The sequence below is a fragment of the Microcaecilia unicolor genome, chromosome 4, assembly GCF_901765095.1.
Source record: "Microcaecilia unicolor chromosome 4, aMicUni1.1, whole genome shotgun sequence".
Lineage (NCBI taxonomy): Eukaryota > Metazoa > Chordata > Amphibia > Gymnophiona > Siphonopidae > Microcaecilia > Microcaecilia unicolor.
In genome coordinates, this window is record NC_044034.1 from 195,690,385 (window position 1) to 195,708,669 (window position 18,285).

Consider the following 18,285-nt stretch of genomic DNA (forward strand, 5'->3'; position numbering starts at 1 on the left):
GAGTGGGGTTAAATGGGCAGTATTCACAATGGAGAAGGGTAGTTAGTGGGGTTCCTCAGGGGTCTGTGCTAGGACCGCTGCTTTTTAATATATTTATAAATGATTTAGAGATGGCAGTGACTAGCGAGGTAATTAAATTTGCTGATGACACAAAGTTATTCAAAGTCGTTAACTCGCAACAGGATTGTGAAAAATTACAGAAGGACCTTACGTGACTGGGAGACTGGGCGGCTAAATGGCAGACGTTTAATGTGAGTAAGTGCATGTGGGGAAAAAAACCCCGAATTATAGCTACGTCATGCAAGGTTCCACGTTAGGAGTTACGGACCAAGAAAGGGATCTGGGAGTCGTCGTCGATAATACACTGAAACCGTCTGCTCAGTGTGCTGCTGCGGCTAGGAAAGCAAATAGAATGTTGGGTATTATTAGGATAGAGGTATATAAAATAATGAATGGAGTGGAACAGGTGGATGTGAAGCATCTGTTCATGCTTTCCAAAAATACTAGGACTAGGGGGCATGCGATGAAACTACAGTGTAGTAAATTTAAAACAAATCGGAGAAAATGTTTCTTCACCCAACGCATAATTAAACTCTAGAATTCGTTGCTGGAGAACGTGGTGAAGGCGGCTAGCTTAGCAGAGTTTAAAAAGGGATTAGACGGTTTCCTAAAGGACAAGTCCATAAACCACTACTAAATGGACTTGGGAAAAATCCACAATTCCAGGAATAACATGTATAGAATGTTTGTACGTTTGGGAAGCTTGTCAGGTGCCCTTGGCTTGGATTGACTGCTGTCATGGACAGGATGCTGGGCTCGATAGACCCTTGGTCTTTTCCCAGTGTGGCATTACTTATGTACTTATGTACCCATTCCACTCCACCATCATACCTCCCCTCCCCCTCAGCCGTCTCTTCTCCAAGCTGAAGAGCCCTAACCTCTTTCCACTCCACCATCATACCTCCCCTCCCCCTCAGCCATCTCTTCTCCAAGCTGAAGAGCCCTAACCTCTTTAATCTTTCCATTTTCAATGACCTTCTCTGTACCTTTTATATATCTTTTTTGAGATGTGCTGACCAAAACTGCACACAGTATTCAAGATGTGGTCACATCATGGAGCGACACAAAGGCATTATAATAATCTCAGATTTGTTCTCCATTCCTTTCTTAATAATTCTATGTCCTTTCTTAGCCAATGCTGCACACTGAGCAGAGGGTTTCAATGTATCATCAATGATGACACCTAGATCCTTTTCCTGGGTGGTGACTCCTAATATGGAATCTTGCATCATGTAGCTATAGTTTGGGTATAGGCATTCTGTAGGCCATAGTTTAGGTAGAGCTGAGTCTGAGTTGGGATGTACTTGAGCATTTTATAAAATGTTAGCATATGTGCAAATTATCTACACCAACTTTGGAACAGGTGTACATTTGTGCATTGGACTTTACGCTCCATTGGGACCGGTTCTGGGTGGCTAAAGGCTCAGAGATGCTTATGTAGCATTTACAAACAAGTTTAAGAGAGGCCTTTTGTAAACTATTTTCATAGGTATCCTGTTACAAAACCAGGTCCTGTACTCAAATTGCTTATTAAACCTTGCTATACTGCATAATCTATAAGAGGTTTAGGCACAGTATATCATAAAACAGGCAGAAAATACAAAACTAAACAGGAAAGCACCAAGAGACATACACTCAAGCAGAATACAATCACTCACAGATATTGTCACAAAACGCCTAGCCACCCACCTGGGGCTAACCCTGTGGCCACCAAGAGGGCCCTAGCACAGCTCAGGTTCACCTACACCTGTGCTTTACACTTGCACCCTCCTCCCACCAACTGGGTCCCAACCGCCTCTGGGCGAGTCTCCCGCTCTTAAGGTAATTCCCAATGATTTCTAGGTTACTGGGGCCACACTCACAGACCCAACACACAAACCACCAGGATTCTCAGTCAATCCAGTCAAGCAGAGGCAATAAACTAAAGAAAGTTTATTGTCATGAAAAATTAGAACAGTGAAACAAAAAAGGTGCAAATCAGCAATCAGGAAACTGAATATGGATCAATTATAAAACTATCTAAACATTTGCTTACTACCTGAATAGTGCCTGGTGAGTACAGGAAATATAGCTGCTCATAGGTTATAGAATATAACTGGTCATCCTCTTTGTGTTAAACTAAAGGAGGAACACTCACTTTTCTGTAACAGCTTTAAACAGAAAACATGCAAAACAGACCAAGGGTGGAAGAAGACCAAGTCCAAATCACCAGCCCAAACCACCGGAGAAACTATGCCATGGGGCCGGCCTCCCGAACGGAGGGACAAAACCATCGCTAAGGCAGACCCCTGAAGAAGGCTTGTTGCCGAAACACGGACCGTGTAGGGTCCCAATAAACTTTGTTTGAAGCTCTCGCATCTTTGTTTGGACTGGTCATTTGGACTTGGTCTTCTTCCACCCTTGGTCTGTTTTGCTTGCATTCTTGTGGAAGGAGTGGACCCCCCTTTTTCTCCCTTGTTTCCATTAACAGAAAACATGCACCACCTGCTGGCCAAACTAGAGAAATACACTTCAAGAAGTTTACAGGCTTACACAAACCCACTGTTTTGTCACACCTCCCTCTTAAGAGACAGTTGACTCCACATCTGAAAGGGAGATCCCCCTTGCCCTGCAGGGAACTGAGGGTTATTCTTTAATTCCAAAAAGGGGGAAGCCCCTTCCGCCCCTCCCACCTTTCCCCTCCACCACTGCCAGGCCATACTTAACGGCTTCAGGAGCGGAGATATCTTGTTTTTGGGCTTAGTATTATGTAGAACCGAGAACAGTGAGGACGGCTTAGCTTCATGCTCCCACACGCCTGTAGGGGCAAAAACTTGCACCCCTGTGTGCATTTCATGCAGCCATCGTAGCGCTGCTGCTACATTGTATAATCTGAGTTCTGGCAATTTAACCCCCCCCCCCTCGGTCCTTTCCCTTGTCAGCTTGCTATACCCAATGAGCGCCCGCCGATTTCCCCAAATAAAGGAAGAGACTACTCCCCGAAAAACTCTCTCATCCTTTCCTTTTATTCATAAAGGCAACATCTGCAAGGGATACAATATCTTGGGGAAAATTACCATCTTTACCAGAGCCACTCTACCCAGAAATGAGATGGGGTATTCCCTCCATCTGTGGCACAGCCCCTTAATTGTCTCCAACCTGTCACTGACATTCCACTTGTACATTAAAGTATGTTCTAAATGTAGGTAAACTCCTAAATATTTCATTGGGCCTCTTGACCACATGAGTGGGAAGTCCGGCAATCTCTTGCAAGCGCAATCTCGAGAGAGCGCCATAGCCTCCGATTTTTCAAAGTTAATCTTGAGGCCAGAGAAGGACCCAAATTGTTGGATTAAATCAATAAGTAGGGGTAAACCCCGCGTCGCATGTCCCAAATAAATCAACGTCATCTGCGAACAAATTGATTTTGTATTCATGAGCTCCTACCTGTACCCCCTGAAGGTCCATCATCTGTCGAATTTTGCATGCTAGGGGCTCTAGAGCTAGAACAAATAGCATGGGGGATAGGGGGCAGCCCTGTCTTGTACCCCTTTCCAACCTGAACGTACCCGATAATTCCCCATTTATCATTATCTGTGCTGTAGGGTTACTTACCCCTGTCAAGAAATCACCAAATATACCAAATTGTGGCAAAATCCAGAACAGATGATCCCAGAGTATTTTGTCAAACACTTTTTCTGCGTCGAGGCTCGCTATAATCTCGTCCCCAGCCCTCCCCCCCTCTAGCTTGGATTGCACTTAAGACCCTCAGTATGTTCGTAGAGGCATACCTGCCTGGAATGAATCCAGATTGGTCTTTATGAACCAGAGAGGGGAGAACCCGTCCCAGTCTGGATGCCAAAATGCTAGCGAACATCTTGATATCTTGGTTCAAGAGGGAAATCGGTCTATACGAGCCCAACTGTTCTTTGTCCCTGCCTGGTTTTGGTAGGACCACTATGGTTGCATGTGTCAAGCTGCCTGCAGATTGTCCCAGGGTGAGCAGCGCCTGGCCCAATATATTAACTCCCAATGTTTTGTAGAATTCCGGTCCCAGCCCATCCGGGCCAGGCGTCTTAGCTAGCTTGAGTCTCTTAATGGTGACCTGGATTTCCCCTCCTTGTATGGGGGCATTCAATACGGTTAACTGGTCGGGGGTCAATGTCGGGAGTCAGAGTCCCTGAAAAAACTCTGTGCGTTTGTCTGTGTCACATTGACCCGTGTTGTATAGTGTTTTGTAGAATTCCACAAACGCCTTTTGAATCTCAGATTCCTGAACACACCTTGTCCCTGTCTGTGACTTTATACTAGATATTACTTGTTTCGCAGGCCTATTCCTCACCAAAGTGGCCAACAGCCTCACAGCCTTATTTCCCCATCTATGAAGTTTGTGTTTGTATATTTGAATGTCTCTCATGGCCCGTTGGTTCAGTATATCATTGATTCTAACTTTTAAATCTTTATAGCTTTCTTTAGCCACCGGGTCCCCCCGCAAGCACCCCACTCTCATGTCCTGTAATTGTTTTAACAAGGGTAATAGTTCCCCATCACGCTTCTTCCGCAGACGGGCCGTATATTCTATGATTTTCCTCCTCATTACAGCTTTTCCCGCTTCCTAGTACGCCACTGGATCAATGTCCTGTGGGTCGTTGTCTTTTAGATAGTGTTGCCACTCTTCATTCAGGAACGTTTTAAAGTCTGTATCTACAGTGGGGGAAATAAGTATTTGATCCCTTGCTGATTTTGTAAGTTTGCCCACTGACAAAGACATGAGCAGCCCATAATTGAAGGGTAGGTTATTGGTAACAGTGAGAGATAGCACATCACAAATTAAATCCGGAAAATCACATTTTGGAAAGTATATGAATTTATTTGCATTCTGCAGAGGGAAATAAGTATTTGATCCCTCTGGCAAACAAGACCTAATACTTGGTGGCAAAACCCTTGTTGGCAAGCACAGCGGTCAGACGTCTTCTGTAGTTGATGATGAGGTTTGCACACATGTCAGGAGGAATTTTGGTCCACTCCTCTTTGCAGATCATCTCTAAATCATTAAGAGTTCTGGGCTGTCGCTTGGCAACTCGCAGCTTCAGCTCCCTCCATAAGTTTTCAATGGGATTAAGGTCTGGTGACTGGCTAGGCCACTCCATGACCCTAATGTGCTTCTTCCTGAGCCACTCCTTTGTTGCCTTGGCTGTATGTTTTGGGTCATTGTCGTGCTGGAAGACCCAGCCACGACCCATTTTTAAGGCCCTGGCGGAGGGAAGGAGGTTGTCACTCAGAATTGTACGGTACATGGCCCCATCCATTCTCCCATTGATGCGGTGAAGTAGTCCTGTGCCCTTAGCAGAGAAACACCCCCAAACATAACATTTCCACCTCCATGCTTGACAGTGGGGACGGTGTTCTTTGGGTCATAGGCAGCATTTCTCTTCCTCCAAACACGGCGAGTTGAGTTCATGCCAAAGAGCTCAATTTTTGTCTCATCTGACCACAGCACCTTCTCCCAATCACTCTCGGCATCATCCAGGTGTTCACTGGCAAACTTCAGACGGGCCGTCACATGTGCCTTCCGGAGCAGGGGGACCTTGCGGGCACTGCAGGATTGCAATCCGTTATGTCGTAATGTGTTACCAATGGTTTTCGTGGTGACAGTGGTCCCAGCTGCCTTGAGATCATTGACAAGTTCCCCCCTTGTAGTTGTAGGCTGATTTCTAACCTTCCTCATGATCAAGGATACCCCACGAGGTGAGATTTTGCGTGGAGCCCCAGATCTTTGTCGATTGACAGTCATTTTGTACTTCTTCCATTTTCTTACTATGGCACCAACAGTTGTCTCCTTCTCGCCCAGCGTCTTACTGATGGTTTTGTAGCCCATTCCAGCCTTGTGCAGGTGTATGATCTTGTCCCTGACATCCTTAGACAGCTCCTTGCTCTTGGCCATTTTGTAGAGGTTAGAGTCTGACTGATTCACTGAGTCTGTGGACAGGTGTCTTTCATACAGGTGACCATTGCCGACAGCTGTCTGTCATGCAGGTAACGAGTTGATTTGGAGCATCTACCTGGTCTGTAGGGGCCAGATCTCTTACTGGTTGGTGGGGGATCAAATACTTATTTCCCTCTGCAGAATGCAAATAAATTCATATACTTTCCACAATGTGATTTTCCGGATTTAATTTGTGATGTGCTATCTCTCACTGTTACCAATAACCTACCCTTCAATTATGGGCTGCTCATGTCTTTGTCAGTGGGCAAACTTACAAAATCAGCAAGGGATCAAATACTTATTTCCCCCACTGTACATGGGAGTAAAAGGTGAAGTCTTTCTCGTCCGGGTGCAGTGCTCTCCATATATCCACTAGCCCCAATTCGTGCTGTAAAAGTCCCACTCCTCGTCCCTCCCCTTAGGTCGTTTTTTCGGGGGATTGCAATCAACAAGGGGATCTGCTGTGATATTAAAATCCCCCCCTACCACCAGTCCTTCAGGGGAGCCAGAACCGCTATTAGGGAAGAGAAGAATTTTTGTGAATACACATTGGGGGCGTAGACTGAGCACAATGCCACTTGACTGCCCTGCAGAACACCCACACACACAGCAAACCATCCCTCCGGATCTTGTATTATCTTATGCCTAGTATGGTCCAACTCCTTACTAATCAAAACAGCCACCCCCCTTTGCCTGCTGTTGAATGAGGCAGATACCATCTCCCTCACCCACCCTTGTTGAAGCTTGATATGCTCTTTTTGCGAGAGATGGGTTTCCTGAAGGAGCAAAACATCTACTTTCATGTGCTTACTGTATTTTAATAGTTTGGATCTCTTGGTAGGCGAGTGTATGCCGTCTACATTTAACGTGGCTACTCGCAGGTTAGCCATCCCATGTGTCCCCGCAGCTGCCTCTGATCGAGTAAATCTTTACGCATCTTCCCAGGGCGACTTCCCAGCAGAGCCGCCCTGCGTGAGACTGTATCACTGGTATTTGCATACAAGGTACTCCTCACACACATTTCTCAACCACATTATCGGTCAGCCCCCACTGCCTCCCTTCTTCCCTACCTTCCACCCTCCCCCCCACCGCCCTCTCCCCTTCGCCCATCCTACCCCTCCTCACTCCCCTCTCCCCCCCCCATCCACACACACACATTCATCCCCCTCCCGTACATCCCCACACACTTCCGTCCCTGCCAGTCTTCCCTACATGCGATATCTACCTTTCCCCCCTTGAGTATTCCCAGAACCCAATGCTCCCCCTCCCTCCTCAGCACGTACAATTATTCAACCATCATAGTCCTGTCTTAGCAAAAGACCAGTATGCCCAAAAATAAAATAAAAACAGCATCCATATAATTGCTCATCTCATGCCCATATCAGAATTTGGGTCACCTGCAGCTGAGCTGAACGCAACGTTTTTAACCACAGTTCTGGCGCAGTCAGCAACGCGTCCGTTTTGCACCAGGCACTCGAGCTGCAGGGACACTGCAAAGACTCCATGATCTAGGGTAAATACCCTCTCTGGTCCACTCTCACTGCAGATGATCTTCCCACTGCTCTCCGGCACAAAGATAATCCTTAGACTGCGAGGGCAACCCCCGCCACGGAACGCGTGTAGCTCCTTTCACTGCCACCAAACAAACTTTAATTCCTGCGAGCCCTAACAAACTCAGGCTCATTAACAGCATTTCAACTGTCCCAACTAAAACAAGCGGTCACTTACACGGGTGGTAGCTTGTCCAAAAATGCCTTGAGGTCCGCCGGAGAAGTCAGGGTGACCGTTCTGCCTTCATGAATTATCCGGACTTGCGCAGGGTACTGGAAGGCGAACTTGATTCCTCTATTAAACAGTTGGGAACAAAATGGCGCCAAAAGCCTTCGTTGCTTCGCCACTTTCGCCGAAAAGTCCTGAAAGAGCAATAAACGTGTGCCTTTGTATTCCACTGCGCGCTGCTTTTTAAACAGCTCCAATATCTTGGCCTTAATTGCATAGTTCAGATATCGGGCAATAACAGGTCTTGCCTTGCCAGATTCTTCTCGACGGCTTCCTATTCTGATCAATATCAATATGTACCTGGCCTGCCTCTTGGGGTACCCGGCCTGCCTCTTGGGGTAACCCCAGTGCTTTTGGTATCCACTGCTCAGCCAGCTCTCGGAGCTCACTCTCCGGCACGCTCACAGGTACGCCGATAATTCGTAGGTTGTTTCTGCGGCCCCTATTGTCCTGATCTTCTACTCTTTCGAGCAGCTGTTGGACCTGGGATTCCAAGGTGCCAATTCTGTTCCCCACCGCCACTAGTAGATCTTCCTGGGCAGAAATCCACTCCCGCCTGCTGAATGCGCACCGCGTGTCCCGCCACACTGTCCTTAATCTCTTCGACCCCCGCATGGAGTTTAGCTAGTTTGTCATCCAACAATTGGGAGAGATTCCACATAGAGACGTGTACTGTGTCCTCCTGCAGAGCCATTTGTGCTGCAACACCAGGCGGCGAGGGAACCGGTGACGCCATTTTTTTCAGAGCTGCATGTGGCTTTTCTCGGCCTTGCCGCAGTGATTTCACTGGCATTCCGCCTTCGCGCTAACACGGTAATTTTTTCTCTCACTTCTGCCTGCACCTCGCTGCCACGAGTGTCTTGCTTCGTTTTCGGTCAGCTCAAGTTCGGCTAAATCAGTTACTATGCACAAAATTGAGAGAAGGGGAGAGGAGCTGAGCCAACGGACGTCCGCTCAGGCTGCTACCATCACGTGACCCCCCAGCCTGACGTATATTCTGATGGACTGGGACTATAACAAGTATCTGCTGGCCCGCATGAAACACTATTTCAGGGTTTGTGCTTAGTTTGGGCTGCCTGCAAGTTATCTCCGACAAAGCCCACAAGGTCTCCTAATTTCTGGAGCATATTGACTACATATTCAATTACAGAGGTGTCAACTTTCCCTTCCCAATGTTCTCTTATTTAGTCAAGGTGCCCTCTCACCCTCCGGCCATAAAGCAGCTCAAATGAAGAGAACCCAGTAGACTCCTGTATGTGAACAGTAGGTAGGGCAAGTACTTTATCTAGTCCCAGTCTCCTGACTCCACAAGAAAGTCTTTAACATATGCTTTAATGTCCCATTAAATCTTTCCACCAAACCATTAGTTGCAGGGTGATACGGCGTGGTATGTACAGATTTCACTCCCATAGTGTGCCCACAGATTCTGGATCAGCTCAGACAAACTGTGTCCGTTGGTCTCGGAGTATTTCTTGTGGATACCCTACCCGGGAAAATATTTCTAGCAAGGCAGTGGCAATTTTTCTCTGCTTCTATTGAGGAGAGGGCTACTGCTTCAGCAAAGTCCACCACTGTCAATATATATTTCTCCAGTCCGGCTAGGGACAGCTATAGGCCCCACTATATTAACAGCTATTCTCTCAAATGGCTCAATGATAATGGGTAAAGATTTCAGGGGAGCTTGGGGGTGATCTTGGGTCTTTCCCACTCTTTGGCACGCATCACAGGTTCGACAATAGTCAGCTACGGCTTGAGATACTCCCGGACAATAGAAGTTCTGATTCAATCTAGTGTGTGTGCAGGCCACCCCCTGATGTCCTAATAGTGAAATATCATATACATTCTGTTTTCTTCTCTGTATGCCCTGGGCACTATAAGCTGCTTGCCTGCTGTCCAGGGCTTGTTAGGATCAACGGGATCAGTCTCTCTGTTCAGCAAGCCCCCTTTCCATAGGATATGATCTTTACAAGTCTCACTGGTTGGTTGGCTGACCAGCCCTTTGCCTCATGACTTCCAGGTCAGGGTCAGAGTGCTGTTCTTCCTGAAAAGCATGTCTCTGTCCTATATCAGTATCCATATCTGGAAGGGTTTCTGCTGGTGACTCTGACAAATCAGGGTCAACAGTCTGATCAATATTTTTTTTTTTTAATTACATTTGTACCCCGCCCTTTCCCACTCATGGCAGGCTCAATGCGGCAGGCAATGGAGGGTTAAGTGACTTGCCCAGAGTCACAAGGAGCTGCCTGTGCCGGGAATCGAACTCAGTTCCTCAGTTCCCCAGGACCAAAGTCCACCACCCTAACCACTAGGCCACTCCTCCACTTATCAGTTAAGTAAGGCTGTTCCATACTCAAGGCCCGGTCACCTCTGGAACTGGTGCTGCTGGAAGTACTGGAGCTTGCTGCTTGGTCAGCTTGTTGCACCTCGACTGGCTGGAACACTGGAGAGGTGATCTCTGCTGCTTCTGCTTGTTGGGCCACCCGGACCTATGGGTCACCATAGCAGAAATGCTGACTCCGCTATCAAGGGTATGTTCATTGGTCCCATGTCAGTCCCACCCAGCATCGGCACTGGCATATTTTTCATTATTTCTACTTCTCTGTATCTAGGCTTGGAACCCCAATCCAGGAATACTCGCGCAATGGGAACAGACGCTCTGGATCCATTGGCTAACATTACCTCTGCAGTGCACCCTAAAAGAATAGCATCTTCCAGCAGTAGGTCTGGTCATAATAAAGTCATGCTAGAGCCAATGTCTACAAGCCCAGCCACCTGGGTCTGATTCACAGTTACTGGGATGGGGTGCTGTAGTATGGTGGAAACCTATGTGCTTCCTTGCTTGATGTGCTGCAACTGCGTGGGCCTCCTTTGTGGGACTGGAGTCACCCACGAAAGCCACCAGCTTTGGTGCAGGAACTGGAATGCTTTTTAGTGCAGGCTTGGGATTATCTGTGTAATCCACTTTGAAATGTCCTGTATGCCCACACTAGTAATAACTCACTGCATGGTTTGCTAACGGCCTTCGAGGTTGCAGGAATATCTGGCTTAGGATCTTGGCTACCCTTAGATCCTGGCTGCAGCGAATAAGGAAGACTTCTCTTTGCCAACAAGGGATGGTAGCCATAAAGGTATCAGCCAACTCAGCTGCCTTCTCTGGAGTATGGGGCTGGTGATCATGTTCCTTCACCTCTGGATGACAACACTGAAGAAACTGCTCCAGGACCATCAGGTTTTGGCAGTCATCCAGGGTTTTAATCTCAGCTCCACTGAGCTACTGCTGATGCCAGTATCTGAACCACAAAAATGCTGTATCATCCACCCACATTGCAAAGTCCTGAACTTTAGTCTATAGGTCTAAAAGCTTTGCGCACCTCCTGAAACTGAGTGTATGTCTCCATGGACAGTCCTTGGAATGCCTCAAGTTCCTCCCAGATAGTGCACCTGCACCCAGTCTTTCTGAGGAATCTCACTGAGGCAGCAAATTTTTTCAAAGGCAGTTAGATCAATGTTACCTCGGGTATCATCAAGCTGCGCAAACAAATTGGGCCCAATCTGGGCTGTGGATCCTGTCTGTGGCCTTGGCGGAGGGGCTGGGCTGGAGCTTTGGATAAAGGCCATTTCCATCTCCAACTTCAGTTTCTGCAACTGAACTCCTGCTCCTCTCACTGCTGTCACTCTTCCCGTTCTTCTCGCCGCTGTTGGTCCAGCCAATGTCACTATCATGTAGACCTGCCTGATCTCAGTTGGTGTGGCAACTGGCCCTGCCAGCTCATGGGCCTCTACCCATAAGAAGTCTGGTCTCCCCCCAGGAGAACTCTGCACAGGCCGGTCCTGCAGCTTCTCCCCACTGAGGTCATCCAGTCACTCTTGTGTTAGGTCAGGCATATCCAGTGCCTGAGGGTTGCTACCAGTCACCATCAGCACACTGCTAATCTCCTAACACTACCAAAAAAAAAACACAGAACGGGAAAAGGACCCAATTCCTGCTGCACTCGTTCACTGTGCTCTGTGTCTGGAGGTTACAGGTAAAAAAAACTCTGAACCACTCAGTGGATTGTGACCCTCATTCCACACACTAAGCTTGACAATCCCAGTATGCTGCCACCAAAAAAGGACAAGGTCTGTCATGAAACACCTAGCCATCTGCCTGGGGCTAACCCTGCAGCCACTTAGAGGGTCTACCCCAGCATAGCTAAGGTCCACCTGCACCTGGGCATGTGCTGTACACTAGCTCCCTCCTCCTACCGACTGGGTCTCAACCACCTCTGGGGTCATACTCCCAGTGGTCCCACAGTTCCTAAAAAGCACTCACAGACCCAAAACACAAACTACCAGGATTCTTAGTCAGTCCAGACAAGCAGAGAAACTAAAACAAGGTTTATTGTCATAAAAATATTGAACTGTGGACTATAAAACAGATGGAAAATAACAGGCAAATAAGTAACTGAATAAGGATCAATTAAAACTAAACATTTTATCACTACCTGGATAGTACCTGGGAAACATAGCTGCTCGAAGATTACAAAATATAACTGCTCACAAGGTCTAAGAGCTTTTTCTCTCTCTACTTCCAAACTGAAACTGGAGAAAAATCCAGTATTTCCAGACTGAATTTGAGCCCAGAACAACATTTTTTAAAAGTAGCTAGCCACATCACTGCAGGGGTTATCAGGCGAGTTCCCACCTACTAATTCTTCTTCCACCCCCCCCCCCCCCCCCGAGACAATTCCCAACCTAGCCTCTTTTTATTTTATTTTTTTAATCAACCATAGTTTTTTTTTCTTGTACCAGGTTTGGAACAAGAAAGTTAGAGCAGCATAAGGATGTACACAGAAGACATATAATAACCAAATAACTTTTCAAAGGTAGAGTAATAATTTGTTATAAATCGTAATCAATGTGTCATTTTGAGGGGCTGAATTAGGTTGAAACCTAGTTTGGGAGGAGTGGGGGCATTGCCCCCCCCCCACATGAACTGAAGCTTGGATTTATTTATTTGTTTATGACATTAAGATCCTGGATTAAACATGAATTAGGTTGAAACCTAGTTGGGAGGGGGTGTGGGGGGTATAGGTAGAGCAGTAATTTGTTATAAATTGTAATCAGTGCATCATTTTGAGGGACTGAATTAGGCTCAAACCTAGTTTTTGGGGTTTTTTTTTTGGGGGGGGGGGGGGGGTATTCCCCCCCCCCCATGAACTTCAGTAAATTTATCTATTTACTTATTTATGATATTTAGATCCTAGATTAAACTTGAATTATGTTGAAACCTAGTTTGGGGGTGTGTGAAGGGGCATAGGTAGAGTAGTAATTTGTTATAAATCGTAATCAGTGCGTTGGTTTGTGGGACTGAATTAGGTTCAAACTTAGTTTGGGTGTGTGTGTGGGGGGGGTATTGTCCCCCCCCCCCCCCCCCCCCCCCCCCACATGAACTTCAGTTTGTATTTATTTATTTACTTACTAGTAAAAAAGGCCCGTTTCTGACACAAATGAAACGGGCGCTAGCAAGGTTTTCCTCGGAGTGTGTATGTTTGGGAGAGTGTATGTTGAGAGTGACTGTGTGAGATACAGAGTGAAAGTGTGAGTGTGAGTGTGTGAGAGAGAGAGTGAGTCTGGGTGTGAGTGTGTTTGTGAGAGAGTGTGTGTGTGAGAATGAGAGTGTGTGCAAGTGTGTATGTGAGACACAGTGTGAGAGAGAGTGTGTGTGTGTGTGCGAGAGAGAGAGTGTGTGTGAGACACAGATTCTCTGTGAGAGTGAGTGTATGAGACCAAGCAAGTGTGTGAGTGACTGTGTGGCACATAGAGAGTGAATGTGATACAGTGTGAGACAGAGTGTGTGAGAGTGTGAGTCAGAAAGACATTGTATATGAGAGAGAGAGTGTGAGCCCTGCCCTCCCAATCCATGGCCATCTGTCCCCTGCCCCCTCCATTCATCCTTTTCCAGCAATTCCCCTCTCTCCCTGAGCCCTGCCCTCCCAATCCATGCCCATCCATGCTCCTCTGTCACCTGCCCCCTCCATTCATCCCTATCCAGCAATTCCCCTCTCTCCCTGAGCCCTGCCCTGCAATCCATGCCCATCCATGCTCCTCTGTCCCCTGCCCCCTCCATTCATCCTTTTCCAGCAATTCCCCTCTCTCCCTGAGCCCTGCCCTCCCAATCCATGCCCATCCATGCTCCTCTGTCCCCTGCCCCCTCCATTCATCCTTTTCCAGCAATTCCCCTCTCTCCCTGAGCCCTGCCCTCCCAATCCATACCCATCCATGCTCCTCTGTCACCTGCCCCCTCCATTCATCCCTATCCAGCAATTCCTCTCTCTCCCTGAGCCCTGCCCTGCAATCCATATCCATCCATGCTCATCTGTCCCCTCCATTCATCCCTATCCAGCAATTCCCCTCTCTCCCTGAGCCCTGCCCTCCCAATCCATGCCCATCCATGCTCCTCTGTCCCCTGCCCCCTCCATTCATCCTTTTCCAGCAATTCCCCTCTCTCCCTGAGCCCTGCCCTCCCAATCCATGCCCAACCATGCTCCTCTGTCACCTGCCCCCTCCATTCATCCCTATCCAGCAATTCCCCTCTCTCCCTGAGCCCTGCCCTCCCAATCCATGCCCATCCATGCTCCTCTGTCACCTGCCCCCTCCATTCATCCCTATCCAGCAATTCCCCTCTCTCCCTGAGCCCTGCCCTGCAATCCATATCCATCCATGCCCATCTGTCCCCTCCATTCATCCCTATCCAGCAATTCCCCTCTCTCCCTGAGCCCTGCCCTCCCAATCCATGCCCATCCATGCTCCTCTGTCCCCTGCCCCCTCCATTCATCCTTTTCCAGCAATTCCCCTCTCTCCCTGAGCCCTGCCCTCCCAATCCATGCCCATCCATGCTCCTCTGTCCCCTGCCCCCTCCATTCATCCTTTTCCAGCAATTCCCCTCTCTCCCTGAGCCCTGCCCTCCCAATCCATGCCCAACCATGCTCCTCTGTCACCTGCCCCCTCCATTCATCCCTATCCAGCAATTCCCCTCTCTCCCTGAGCCCTGCCCTGCAATCCATATCCATCCATGCCCATCTGTCCCCTCCATTCATCCCTATCCAGCAATTCCCCTCTCTCCCTGAGCCCTGCCCTGCAATCCATATCCATCCATGCTCATCTGTCCCCTCCATTCATCCCTTTCCAGCAATTCCCCTCTCTCCCTGAGCCCTGCCCTCCCAATCCATGCCCAACCATGCTCCTCTGTCACCTGCCCCCTCCATTCATCCTTTTCCAGTAATTCCCCTGTCTCCCTTCCATGACCCCCCCCTCGCATCCATGCTCCTCTCTCTCCCATGTCCAAGCCTGGCCCGCCCTCTTCCCCCCCCCCCCTTCGCATCCATGCTGTCATTTCTCCCCTGCCCTCCCGCTCCCATTGTTCAACTTTACTGCCCACCCTCTTCTCTCCCCCCAACATCCCTTTTCTTTTTTTTTTTCTTTTTAAATTTACCTCCGTGGCGGTTCCGGCAGCGCAGCGTCAGGGAAGGAGGCGGCGCTTCCGACGTCTAGCCTTCCCTTCGCTGTGTTCCGCCTTCTTCTGACGTCATCCGTGACGTCAGAAGAAGGCGGAACACAGCGAAGGGAAGGCTAGAGACGTCGGGAGTGCCGCCTCCTTCCCTGACGCTGCGCTGCCGGAACCGCCACCACGGAGGTAAATTGTAATATAATAAAACGCACCGTGCGTGGGTGCGATCCGTTTTTTTTTCCCGCCCTCGACGTCATGACGTTTGACGCGAGGGCGGGGCAGAAACGGCTGGTGGCTGGCTTCACACCATGAATCCACGAACCCTACAGCCAGGGAGTGTTTGAGTGACTTCAGAACTTTGTCTTCAGAACGTTCACGGTGCGTTTTATTATATTAGATGACATTTACGGGGCCTTTTACTAAGGCGCGCTTACGTTTTTAGCGCGCTAAACGTTCCTATGGGCGTCTCTAACATTTAGCGTGCACTAAAAACGTGAGTATGCCTTAGTAAAAGACCCCCTTAAATCCCAGATTAAACATTAGGTTGAAACCTAGTTTGAGGGTGTGTGTGGGGGCATCTGCCCCCACATGAACTGCATGTCTGGAAAGGGAAAGGGAGAGAGACTACTTGCCTTGTGTGTTGTATTTTTTGGGTTATAGGTGGCAACTGTCCCCTCTGGTATGGTGGAAATTGGTTCAGTGGGAATTGTCCAGATGGGAATTGGTGGGTGGGAACTGACCTACAACCGCTGTACATCCTGCTCTGTCCGTCTAGATTCTACTCACCTGCTTTCCTCTTCCTTGGAGTATGTCACTACCCTTGCAATAACATCACATGAATGTGTCTCGTCTCTCACTTCATGCCTCATTTTGGCATCAGGGTTTACATGAAACATACTGATTTTTTCAGTAGTCTTGCGAACAAAACTGGACACACTGGAAATCAAAAATCCAAATGTTGGTTGATTGGCTACTTATGAAAAACAGAGGATAATATTCGTGTGGCAACCATATAATATTAAACATGCTACATGTTGTCTTTAAACTTTAGGATATTTTCAGGCTGATATTTAAGAGTACATACACTGAGCACGTGATTTTTTTTTGGGGGGGGGGGGGGGAAAGGGGACCACTTCTATTTACATTTAGGAAGCTTTCTGGGATGGAGTGAGGGCAGGAAAAAAAACAAATAAAAACACAACTTATGGGGAGGGGGGTGGTCAATATTCAAAGTGATATAATCAGAAAGGACACTCCTACCCCTGGTTAAATCATGCTGGCCAGCCCAGGAGTGGATATTCAGCTACACTTAACTGGACAGTACCACTCAATATCCACTTTGATGACCACGGCACAGCCAGGAATTACAGCAATATTCAGTGTTCAGTGCCAGGACCTTTATTGCTAACTGGACATGTTGGACCACATATGTTGGCCTGCAAATAGGTGGGAAAATGTGGGATACAAATGCAATAAATAAAAAATAAATAAGCAGCAGTCCTAACTATGCCTGGTTACCTATGGGGGAAATTCTACAAATAGTGCTAAAATTTAGGCGCTCAAAAGACTGGCCGAGGGCACTTTAACTTTGAACGCCAGATTTGCGTGATAGAAATTTAGGTGCGGATCGGCCAAATTCTTTAACTTGGCACCTACCTTTTTGTAACACCCATGACCATGCCCCCCTTTATGATTATGCATGAGAAAAGTTGGATGCCAAATTATAGAATAGCAGGCAGGTGAGATCTGCATGCAACTTCAAACAGATACTAATTAAGTGGCCAACTGGTGCCATTACCTCATTGGAGTAACACACGGATCTTGGATCTGCGCACAAATTCCAGTGCTTAATGCTCAGCACTATATATAGAAACTGGGGGTATGTTGGTATGGCATCTGGATAATTTCTGGGCACTGCCAAAGACCCAGATATGAACCAGCACCGAATATCCAAGTGTAATTAGCTGGCAGCAGTCAGCATTTAGCTGCTTATTGTCCCCTGTATGTGTAGGGGCAAAATTCAGCAACTAAACACATAAGCTAAATATACCTGCCATTTAAGTGTTGGCACTTATACCATTAAACAAATAACAAATACATTTAAAGTTATACCTGAATTTTCAATGACAGCACCAACAAATATTTTCAATGGGCTTAAAAGTATAACTAAGAGGGAGGAAGTGACGTCACTGCATGCTATGGGCAGCCTAGCTCCTTCGGTCCCATTTCAGACACGCAAAAAAATGTATTTATTATTTATTTTAGTGCGTTTATATCCCACATTGTCCCACAAGCGCAGGCACAATGTGGATTACAATTGCTTTATCCATCTCCAATCTTTCCTCATAAATATAAACAAGCATCAGTTTGCAAAAGCACCTAGACCATGAGTAAATCCTCTTCTTCACAGGGAAAAAAAAAAAAAAAAAAGAGGTGGATTGTTCGTCAGGACGAGCTGGATGCAAGGCGCCATGTGTCACCAGCGCAAATTTCCCCTTCTGACTCAGACTCTTCATTGCCTCTAGCAGAATCCATGTTGCATCCCTCAAAAAAAGGTATTTCCAACAAGTTGAAAAAGTTTCTATCTGGGATACAAGCAAATATTAAAGCTTCTAAAGAGGAGGACATTTTAGACCATATCGCAACGCTCAGCTCTGACCTCCGAGATCTAGGAGGCAGAGTGGAAGACACTGAACTGGACAAGCATTCAGAATCGATTTCAACTCACACCTCTAGTATCCAAGAGCTGGTGAAACAGTATGCAGACCTGTCCTACAACTTGGACAACTTGGAAAACAGGGGCAGCTGGAAAAATCTCTGATTTTGAGGAGTGCCAGAGGGAGAACAAACTGAAGATGTTCCGGCCATAATTAGAGCCTTGTGTGCCACCTTACTGGGGTTGGAGCCCAGCTCAGCCCCAATTGAATTGGAGAGAGCTCATTGATCCTTGGGTCAGCGTGTAGATAACAGGCCACAAGATATAGTTGCTTGG

The 18,285-nt window shown here is 47.5% G+C and overlaps 1 protein-coding gene across 6 annotated transcripts in view; it reads right to left on the bottom strand.

Moving 5' to 3' along the window:
* Window positions 1-18,285, bottom strand: part of HPS5 (HPS5 biogenesis of lysosomal organelles complex 2 subunit 2) — a 379,294-nt gene that overhangs the window by 126,527 nt on the left and 234,482 nt on the right. For 5 of the 6 annotated variants that reach the window (XR_003941938.1, XM_030201106.1, XM_030201103.1 and 2 more), the window contains exon 13: window positions 16,080-16,229. The exons of the other annotated variant lie outside the window; for it this stretch is intronic. Coding sequence is in view for 4 of the 5 variants with exons in the window: in XM_030201106.1 (XP_030056966.1) it covers window positions 16,080-16,229 (150 nt within the window). In the remaining variant the exon portion in view is untranslated. The remainder of the gene's footprint in view (window positions 1-16,079; window positions 16,230-18,285) is intronic. 6 annotated transcript variants of the gene reach the window in all.